The 11,001-nt window shown below is 39.4% G+C and overlaps 1 protein-coding gene across 1 annotated transcript; it reads right to left on the bottom strand.

The window, feature by feature from the left end:
• Window positions 1-5,171: 5,171 nt before the first annotated feature.
• Window positions 5,172-10,041, bottom strand: LOC148027525 (serine carboxypeptidase-like). The gene is made up of 9 exons (XM_087689257.1): window positions 9,400-10,041; window positions 8,764-8,935; window positions 8,552-8,671; window positions 8,320-8,463; window positions 8,087-8,237; window positions 7,825-7,913; window positions 6,144-6,402; window positions 5,865-5,998; window positions 5,172-5,779 (listed from the first exon to the last, which is right to left on the bottom strand). Exons 1-9 carry the CDS (start codon window positions 9,690-9,692, stop codon window positions 5,630-5,632), a joined length of 1,512 nt encoding a protein of 503 aa, XP_087545383.1. The 5' UTR covers window positions 9,693-10,041; the 3' UTR covers window positions 5,172-5,629.
• Window positions 10,042-11,001: the final 960 nt, after the last annotated feature.

Here is an 11,001-nt window from a genome sequence, read left to right as displayed (position 1 = left end):
GCTAAATCTTCATTACCCAAGCTTCCCATAAAGTATGAAACAAAAACCCAAACATGAATACAATGAAGCATTTTGCCAATAGGCTTATTATTGATAATCTGCCCAAGTGCCATATTGGTTTAAACATCCTAATCACCTTGTTTCAAGCTCTACAAATGCTCGTGTCCGAGGGTCGGCACGATTCTACTAAATTTGACTCAAAGAAGCCTTCTTAGCATTTGCATAGGTGTTCCATCCTCATTCTTTTGCCAACCATGTAGTAATATCCTTTTGCATGGTGGTTTTGAACACAGTGGCCCATTAAGCTTTGTCCACCTAACCTAGATAATTGAGTCCATAACCCATCTCAAATCTCCTTGTATGAGCATCCAAATCATGCTCGTTGGAATCATAAAACTTCAAAAAGGAAACATGTGCTAGAGCCATCGGAGGGATAGCAGGAGGTGCCCTATAAGGTCGAATAGGCAAAAGCACTATCGAAATAGATGGAAACAACAAGTTGGGAAGAATTAATGGTGTGGAAGTGGCAATCAATGGTTCCAAGCCCACTCCATGATGAATTGGAGATTATACGAGTGCAACCGAAGAGGTTGCGACCACCCAAAAGAGCCAGCCAAATCCATAGTGTGATTATCATTGCCAAAACAAGGTGTAGGTGTCACATGCTTTAGAGATTCCAAATGCTATTTCTCATGCTCGAATTGCCAATCACATATTAGAATAAGCAGCAATGATTGCAAACCTTAAGATCATGTATGCATGCATACCCATGGCCGAAGGAAGGGATCATCATGGTTGCCAAGTGTGATTGGGAACAAATAGAATATCATACCCATATCCAACACAAGATTAGAACTACTGGAATGCAGAGAACAATTCATCATATCACATTATTGAATGAATAGGAAACATTGAACAGACATAATGACACAAGAACACCATTGTTACTATCATTCTCACAATGAATGAATGAATGAATATATCAAAATGCATTGTGGTTAAAGCCACATTCCCAATCGCTAGACTTAAAGAGACATGCCCATTGATACATGACTATTTAAGACATTGCAACCATAGGCCATCTATTCGGGCCATCTGATATCCATTGCCACCAAACAACAAGAAGGGAAAGGAGTTCCCTGCTACTCAATTTTCAAGTCAAAACTAAGTTTGTGGGAGGGAAAAAGAGCAAAATTAAAAATTATCCAGAAAGGTAAGGGTTTTATAAGGATAGAAATATTCAAAATTTGTGCGCCATTCATTCCCTCTTTTTAAAATCCTTCATTGCACTTCTTACACCTATGAAAACATCATCTGAAGGTGTATCTCATGAATATATGATAATATTTGTGTGTCATGCCAAACGTTAATATGTAATAATTGTTCCATGATGCATGAATTATTCTTGGTATTTAAAAGTTGATGCCTAGGTACATGTTTTGTCTTTAGCTATCTTATATTCCATAGCTAGTGTGGGCCTATCGTCCTTGTTTGTCTAACATCAATGTATTTGTTATATCAAAGGCATGCAATAAATAATTACACAAATAATATACCTTGACATCCAACTTACTTAATGTTTTTTCTTTAGCTATCTTCTATTCCATAACTAGTCTGTGCCTATCGTCCTTGTTTGTCTAACATCAATGTATTTATTATATCAAATAATATACCTTAACATCCAACTTACTTAATGTTTTGTCTTTAGCTATCTTCTATTCCATAACTAGTGTGCGCCTATCATCCTTGTTTGTCTAACATCAATGTATTTGTTACATCAAAGGCATGCAATAAATAATTATATAAATAATATACCTTAACATCCAACTTACTTCTTATTATTTGTGAACTTTCTCCTTCTACTGTCATTGTTACTATCCCTTTATCTTGCAACAACTAGTCCTTGCCTAAAAAGCATTCATCAACATGGATGTGGCTACTTTGTTGCTCCTCAACTTTCAGTACTCTTGGCTCTACCCAAAATTGTGCATGGGCTTGCAATAGCACATCCTGTGAAATGCAACTCATAAATTAGTGTCTCCATACCAAACATCAAGAATACAAGCCTCATATGATATACTTTTGCCAACTAAGTGGGTAAAGTACCAAGGGCGTGTGTTCCTATTTGTATTCAATAAAAATTAAACTTATATGGAGGACATCACATCATATAAAATCAAGTGTAATGGTAGAACATGAATAATTTAAGAAGTCCCAAAGAGAATATCAAGAAAAGCAGTTCTATCTTGTACTATAGATAGGTCAACAATAGGTTGCTTTATTGCCACTGTTATGGTCTTCTATCAATGCTCATGTGGTCTCACCTCAAATAGCCCCAATCGTTGGTGTTTTTGTGTTTTGTATTGCAAACAAACTATTAGAGTGGTGATCACGCAACTAAACTGGATAGCTATGGAGGATCATTTATAATCTAAGAAGATAGAAATGAACTACATGCCAAGCGAGAGGTTCTACCATAAAACATACATGAGTCAACATCTAGTGCAACAATTTTGTTATCATTGTGTTTACATGGACATTAATAAATCTCTCTCTCTCTCTCTCTCTCTCTCTCTCTCTCTCTCTCTCTCTCTCTCTCTCTCTCTCTCTCTCTCTCTCTCTCTCTCTCTCTCTCTCTCTCTCTCTCTGTGCACGCATGCACACACACAAAGCCCTTATTCACGTGAAAGTCAAGCTTCTCAAGTTCTTTCAATCTACTCTTTTACCTCCCCCTACGGTGCAAGGGTAGCACCAAGGGGAGAGAGGGTTAGGCTTTAGTTCTCACCCTAGTCACAACATGTACCCAAAGATGCATCAACATAGTAACTTGGATATAGAGAATATGGACTTGAAATACTATTTTGCCAAAGCATGCATGTCCTTGGTTTAGCTAGAGAAAAGTTGGCTATGGAGGGGACTACATAGGAGATAATGGCAAGAGTGCAAGAGGAGTTACATAAGGAAATTAAATTAGGGAAGGAAGAAGATACACAAGGTATGATGAACATTAATTTTTCAGTAGTCAATGAAGCCGCATTGCCAAAGAAGATTGAATCTTATGCACATTTCGGAGGCCACCTTAATGGATGGTATAAAAAAACACGAGAAATTAGTTAATGAAGACCGCCAAGAATGTCAAAAGTGATACAAGCTAGCAACCAAACTAAGGGCAATATTGGAAAAAGTATAAGTTAAATGGGATGACACCAAGATGGATAACCAAGCAAGGAAAATAATCGAGCAAATTTGCAATTTGGAGTCACGCAGTATAAAGCAAGCACTAATTAAGCAATCATAATGTTTTGAGGGGAACAAAATCTAGATCATAGATGAGCTCAAACTAGCACAACTCAAAGCATGACAAGCCAAGATTGCCAAGATGAAGCCAACTAGGAAAGAGGGCAAATAGGCAATTTATAGACGTGGAAAAGCCATCATAGAAGAGCTCTAAAGACATATTAACTACACTACTTTAGGGTCATTGATTTATGTAGTAACTCTCGTAATTGTAGCAATTGGTTTCTATTGTGACCAAAATTTTGTTGTGTTGATTTTATCCCATGTCTTAGAGGATGTTAATATAACTTTCTTTCTTTCTTTCTTTTCTCTCTCTCTCTCTCTCTCTCTCTCTCTCTCTCTCTCTCCACACACACACACACACAAAATAAGAAACATGTGTACATAAGACTTACCTAAACCAAAACATGCAAGTCCCACATTGTGACATGAACCTTGAGGAGAGTAGAATGCCAATCTCGATTGAAGCTTCTCTTTTTTTAATCACTCCAACTACCCCCAAAGGAAGTGGCCCAAGTAATAATCATTGAATCCTTGCCACTCAAAAAATGCCCAATGTGGTCTTCCACCAACTTCCTAGGAATTTGAGGTTCTAAATCATGCTTACTTTTTCAATAACCAAGGCCTAGCTCACATTAGTATGTCATAACAACGTTTATGAATCTACCCAAAAGGATTTTCTAATCCTTTAAACTTTCAATTGCATTGTTGCTCATCAAGAAGTGGAGAAGACAAAGAGCACACATGTTCAACCAAAAAGTTCCAAAGCAGCCTACATAAGTGTATGCACCTTACATTTCAGATGCCTTCTTAACTATAATAATGATGCTCTACATGCAAAAGTGCATCTTTAAGGTGCATTGCTCCGAATTTTCCCATTTTGTTAACCTAATGTCCGACACACTACTTCCCCAAGAAATCGCTAACCCATGTTCTTGAAATCTCAATCAATAAGGGATTATCTTGCTACCAATTCAACTAAGGATCTCTCTTTTGATGTGATCATATATCCCAACAAAAACCATGAGATAGCAAAAATCACTAACCCATAATGTTCTTGAAATCTCAGCCGATAAGGGATTATCTTGCTACCAATTCAACTAAGGATCTCTCTTTCAATGTGATCATTTATCCCACCAAAAACCATGAGATAGCAAGATAGATGATAAAATAGACACTCCCTAGCTGCTAGTAACATCATCCCACTATGAAGCAAATATGTCCAATCTTCTCTATCATAGCTTCAGCCATAGGCCTAGCCATACTAAAGCATTCTCAAACAAAGCCCACCACAAGGACACCAAATGCAATCACACACTCGACCCCAACAATAACCCTGTTTCTTGGACTGCATGAGCTTTCTCTCTCGCTCTCAGTTATTTTCACTTGCATCCCACAAGGCTCTATAGAGACTTCGCTATGCTACAAGGCAATGCTCATCAAAGGAACTGTGTGCCCTCATTATTGATTTTACCATGGCACCAAAATGGATTTAATGAGCCTCTCACCCATGAGAATACCATGTGAACCGGGAATTATGCTTCGAGAAAATGTACATTAAGCAGAATCTCGGTAGTATGTGTGCTGCTTACCTGGTGATACCATTGTCTAACTAACAAGATAGGTAGGCCTGAAGCCCATACTCAAGCATTGCTTCAGTGATGAATGACACCAAGGCCATCCACACCCTCACACATGCAAGCAAGTGAGCCAGAGTATGTCATTATGGGTGGTGTGGGTGTGAACATGCCAAAAACATGCACAGATGAAGTACAAAATTGGCTATCAAAGCAGTATAATCTTCATTACTACCAAAAGGATAACAGAGTACGAAGGCATTCTAATTTGCACCTCAAAAAGGATGAAATACTCGCAATGAAGTTACTTGCACGTGCATTGGTTATTGTTTACAAAAAGCAGTTAAATGTCATATACATCGTTGTGAATATATTCACATTATGGAAATCTGTGCAATTAAGTCTACTAAGGATATAAAACTGCAAACAAAGTATTGGCAGGTTGTACTGTCAGAAATTTATGAATGGCATCAATAATTTCATGTATTAATATGTGGTCAAAACACATCATATCCTTCACTTTCATGGACATATAAACTGTTATTTCTTCCCAACCTTCGCTCTCTGACATAATATCAAGCTGTTTGTTGGTTTTGACTTTTGGGAGACCACCTTCATTGGATCCTTGACCAGGTCCACAAATCACATGTAACTTGCGGTATATATACAAATGCACCTTCTGTGAGGTGCAAATTTACGAACTGAGACCTTGCTGGCAGTAGTTTTCAATCCATAAAGCAGCTGTGTGGCACAGTCTACAGAGAAGAACTGCCGTCATTGGTACCCACTTGTCTCAAATCTACAAGTGACTCATCATCAAACGGGATGCCCTTCGTAAAACGTTGGATCATTTGTAGAGAAGCTTTTGGTTGATCCATTGGCACCATATGACCAGCATCATGAACCTAAGAGCATGAGAATGTTTTTACTTCACAGAAAACTTTGGGAAGTCATGCACGGTGAAAACATTCAAAAAAGATGATACGGTACCTTGAGAAAGGTAAGTGGACCATAATTTGTAAAACTACCCGCTTCCTTGCCATCAACAAGGAATGATTCTGGAGAAGCAGATCCATAGCTATCTTTACCAGACCACTCAATTGCTGAAACCCATCGAGAGTTGCCTGGTATCCAAACACAACTGCTTAAGAAATGAATAGTTTCACTCAAACATTTTCCTTTAACAGAGAATGAACACAAGAACCTAGTGTGTATCTTTTGGCTGAACTAAACTATCAAATGAAAAGTGATCTAAATCAGCAGACATACCTAGCCAGTTGCAGATAAGGTCATACTCTCCAGCATACACCAGAAGTTTGATTCCATCTTCTAGCAAAGTTGGGATACCAACTTCTAAATTCCGCATCCAATCAACAATCATCACCTTGTAAACAAGTGTGCTGCACGACACAAACTTTCTGTCCCCAACACCTAGAGCATCTTTCACCAACTGTGTGTTTAAAAGATTCTCCATATTCGAGAAGTCATAGCACAAACTTCCATCACATTCCTTCCGAATGTCATAGTACTGCAGAAGAAAACATAATATTCAGTAATATTAAACTGTGACTCTCCTAGATTGCTGAGTGTAGCAAAAAAGGGAACTGGATTACATTAGACAAGTATACAGAGAAAGGGATCAGAAGCAATCAGTTGCTTGAAGATCAGTCAGGGCCACTCGTGTTTGTGGTGTAACATTCCTACCTCTGTCCTTTGAAGTACAATGCAATTGTGAGCAAGCACCCAACAGCATCAACAGATTACTAAGAAGCATAAATCTTCCATTGTGAGTTAGCTTACACTGGTGGTCACTGCTGCATATAATCATGTTGCTCTTTAAGATAGAAAAGCTTGTCATGGAAGACAAACCACTCCCACCAAGCACATGACGACTGACAGTGGACTGCATGCAACACCCAATAGCATCAACACCCTTACGGACATCATCAATTCACCTATTTACCACCTTGGATGTAACATCCCATTTTAAGGTAGAGTCATGCTTTGATTCTAGCTTTGAACATTGGGTGCTCTTAACGTATGGGCCACTTTCTTCTTTCAGAAGCCTACTCAAGAGAGGCAATAGACTTTCACCCACCCTGCCCTCAGGAGATGGGAATTTCACCCAGAGAAGGGGCAGCTAACATTTCAAGAGGGGAATCAAAATGGAAGCAGGACTTACAAGCAAACTCTAACCACAATGCAGATTTATTTTCCAGTGCAAGTTCCTCAAACACAAAGAACTAAACCAGGAAATATAAGTATTAAACACTTCACTTTCTGAAACCGTAGATTGCAAAAGAGGAAGCACATCTGGAACAGACCAGACAGCAAATGTCTTCTATGGCGGTATTCTGGTGGTAAAGATGACCTCAAATGCATCTCACAGGAAAAATAGTGGCTTTGAAATGGTGCAAAAGACGTACTACCTATCATCTTCAGGATCTTGGGATCAACTACGCCTTGCTGCTGTTAGCAGAAGCTGGGCTGTTGCAATGAGAAGCTGAGGCCTTCTGTCAAACTCTTAATTACCTCTCTCAAGACAGCTACATAATAGCCAATTACCTCACCATAACATCGGGTGGTTCAACAACTCATTGAATGGGGGAATAAGTCATCAAAGTTGAATAAATATGAGTGGAAAAAGAGGTTTCAGTGAAGGAAAATGCTTTCATAGTGGCAAGAAAAGATGGATGACACAAGGAAGGCTCCTATGGCTGCTGTGATTACTAAAGAGAGATCCAACACCCTAAGGGAACCGCATGCTGCATAACTATTGCATCAGAGTTAAGAAGAAAAAATATTTATTATCACTGCATTATGAATTAGACAAGAAATGAAAATGTACATTATATAACAGAAAAGTAAAAGATAAGAGTATGAACTTGAGAACACAGACCAGACATGACACAAGAAAAGAAGAGCAGTGAGCAGAAACAAATCCACTCACATTTATTTCTCCAACAAATGACATGAGAGAACTGAAAATCGATCCACATACGACATATGCAGTAGCACATGAAATTATTCCATCTGTCCCTGTGAAATTAAAATGGTACTGAAGAAGTTCCAGATCACAGGAGAAAATACACAAATAGAAAGATATTCATAATCAGCAATCAGCTATCTAGAGTCTACAGAGTTGCACCTTTTCAATTTCCAAATGCACAAGCCTCACTAACCAGCATATGCATTATTGTACACAAACTTACCACAACTCCTGATTGCCTTTTGACAAGAAGGGTACATGTTGCTAAGCTTGTTGTAGCTTGCTTGATCAATTAGGTTCATCTCTAAAGCATAGTCCGCATAAGCTTTATACTGTATTTCTGGATTTGTGAGACCATTTCCAATTGCAAAGCCCTGCAAAGCTTCCGTTGGTGAGAAGCAAAGGAAAGCAACTTATGTGTAGAGCATCCAACACTGCAATACCAATGTCAATCACCTTCAGATTGATTGGGAGACCCTTTTTTGCTTTATTAGCTTGGTGAATGCGGCTGGTAACAGCAGGAACATAATGTCCAGCATAAGATTCTCCAGTGACATAGAAATCATTGCTTCCAAATTCAGGATGTGCTTCAAAAAAGGCCTGTCAAAAAAAGCAGATAGCATCTGAGTATTAACAAAAAAAAAAAACCTTGCTTTTCGGAGATATCTGACAAGAGTTGCAACAAAACCTGTAAGAAGTTGTACACATCTTGACTAACTCCGTTTTCATCATGACGGATGTCACGAACATCAGTGGTGTAGCTAAATCCTGTTCCAATAGGCTGGTCCACAAATATGATACTTGATGCCTACATTCAAATATAGATCAAGCCGTGTCTTTTAGCTGACTTGTCAAAACCTTCCAAAAATGTTCTTCATGATAAGCGGGTGTCTTTCTTACCTTATCCCATCCATAATCATTCCACACAAGAGTAAGATTATCAGCGATTTGGAAGGGGCCATTCTCATAAAACAAAGCAAGCTCACTGCTGCAACCAGGGCCGCCAGACATCCATAGCACTACTGGATCTTCAGCCTTATTTTCACGCGATTCAAAGAACATGTAGAACATTCTGTAAAGCAAATGTGAGCTCCCATACAATCCAGAATAAACTATTTATAGAAGAAGGGGATTGTGAAACATGCACAACCAGGATCCATGGAGCAACAACCAGTCTGAGAACAACAAGATTTCTCACAAGCAAGCAGAGCATATGCAATAGCAAAAAGCTAGAAAAACAAAAACCAAGAAACTGTCTGTAGAGGAGACTGATGTAAGCCCACGTAATGAGTAAAAAGATGCAATAGATGCAATAAGGATGCCCTTTAAGAACCCAAATACTTGCTGGGGACAGCATAAGCTAACAATACACAATGTCCCTAATGATAATCTCAATAAACCATAGTTCACAGCAAGGCTGCGATAACTTTAGATGGATAATTCACAGACCAAGCTGCATTAAACTCTGAATGTCATGATGCTGTACAAAGGGCAAACACAAAAAATGAAATTCTAACAGACAATAACATTACTGACCTGGAAGCATGGGTATCCTTGAGCTTGAAGTACCCTGCGTATTGGCCAAGATCCTGTGTGTCAATGCCAGAGTTGCCGCGGACATCCAAGTGAATGCGGTGTTCGACCAATTGGGGTCCGTCAGAATGGGCTCCATAGCTGCAGTACTCAGAGGAGTGGGGCACCAGGTTGAGCGCTCGGATGAGGCGTTCGGCTGGGCCGGAAGGCATAGAGGCTGCGGCGATCGAAGGGGGCAGGGACAGGGCAGCGAGAGACCACAGAAGCAGCAGAAACTGAAGGAAGGGGAGCACCATTTTTCTCTTCTTCTTCTTCTTCTTGCCCTGTTCCTCTAACCTGAGAACTCTGTTTCCAGGGTTATGAATTGGGAGTATGAGTTGTGCTTCTTGTTGTGGGTTGTGCTTCTTGCTCTTCTTCCTGGTGCTCTTCTCGTAAATGTGACAATATGTCAATATGGGTTGTTCTTCTTCCTCTTCTTGTTCTTCCTAGTGCTCTTCTCATAAATGTGACAATATGTCAATGTGGGTTGTTCTTCTTCCTCTTCTTCCTACTGTTCTTTTTTCCTCGGCCTCTGTTCCCCCAGAGTTATATGTATATTTCGTTTTCGTCGTCTTCTTCTTCTTCCCTTGTACGCTCTCCCCTTCCAGCCTAAAGCCCAAAGCCCAATAAGCCCATCGTTGGGTTTGCTTTCACATCTCCTTTAGCCATTGAGTCACGCTTACTTCTCTTCTCTTTTACTTTACATAATCACAATTCTTTTCTTCTCTCGAGAAAATGAGAGAATGTTATTGTGCACTTAAGCACATGCTGGAAGCTAGTTACATTTAATGTGGATTAAACGACATAATTTTTGAATTTTGGCTTCATATCAAGTTTGAAATTCTCTCGCCATAATTTAAAAGCACGTGTGCATTAACATGGGCACAACTCTAACTAACCTAGGCCAAACAAGTAACCTGAAACCTCGGGTCCCACTTTTTCATACATGCCAAATTCATCTTGCCGATTTCTTCACTTGGTTTGTGTTGCCAGACAGGAGCTCATCGTCCTAAGTGAGCAACTTGGATGATGCAACATGTTGAACGTCCCAACATCTACGCATTATAGCCAATGGACCTCTCATCTATGAAGTCATAAGAGGCTTACATCAATGCAATACACGCCATTGCAAAATAACTAGCCCTTGCACTATGATATCCCGTGGTCCTTATGTCAGCCCAAGAAATAATAGATTATGCAACATCAAGTGTGGCACACCAATATGTTCAACTTCTCGATTGGTCAGTAGAGTGGAAGAATATACAGGTGTTTTATGTGTGGTTGGAACCTTATGGATTATCATTGTTCTTGTAGGTTTGCGGGCATGGACACTTTGGTTAATGGTATAGGTTAGACGTTGTCTAGTCATATATCCATTAGCAACAAGGGCACACCACCTTAGGGCAAGGATAATTATGGGAACAAAATACCACAACTTTGTATGCCAAACCCATTTATGTACATCTCAAAGCACTACTTTGTCTTTGACAAGATGAGTTACTCTTTGATAGAGTCTTTATTGGAGCCTTTGATGGAGTCAAATTTGATTAGGCCCAAGCTTGTTAC

Source organism: Lygodium microphyllum, chromosome 12 (genome assembly GCF_053477565.2).
Source record: "Lygodium microphyllum isolate KBCC chromosome 12, Lygodium_microphyllum_v1.1.10, whole genome shotgun sequence".
In the NCBI taxonomy this organism is placed as follows: Eukaryota; Viridiplantae; Streptophyta; class Polypodiopsida; order Schizaeales; family Lygodiaceae; genus Lygodium; species Lygodium microphyllum.
Note: the sequence above shows the minus strand (reverse complement) of the source record. Positions and strands in the feature narration are given on the sequence as shown.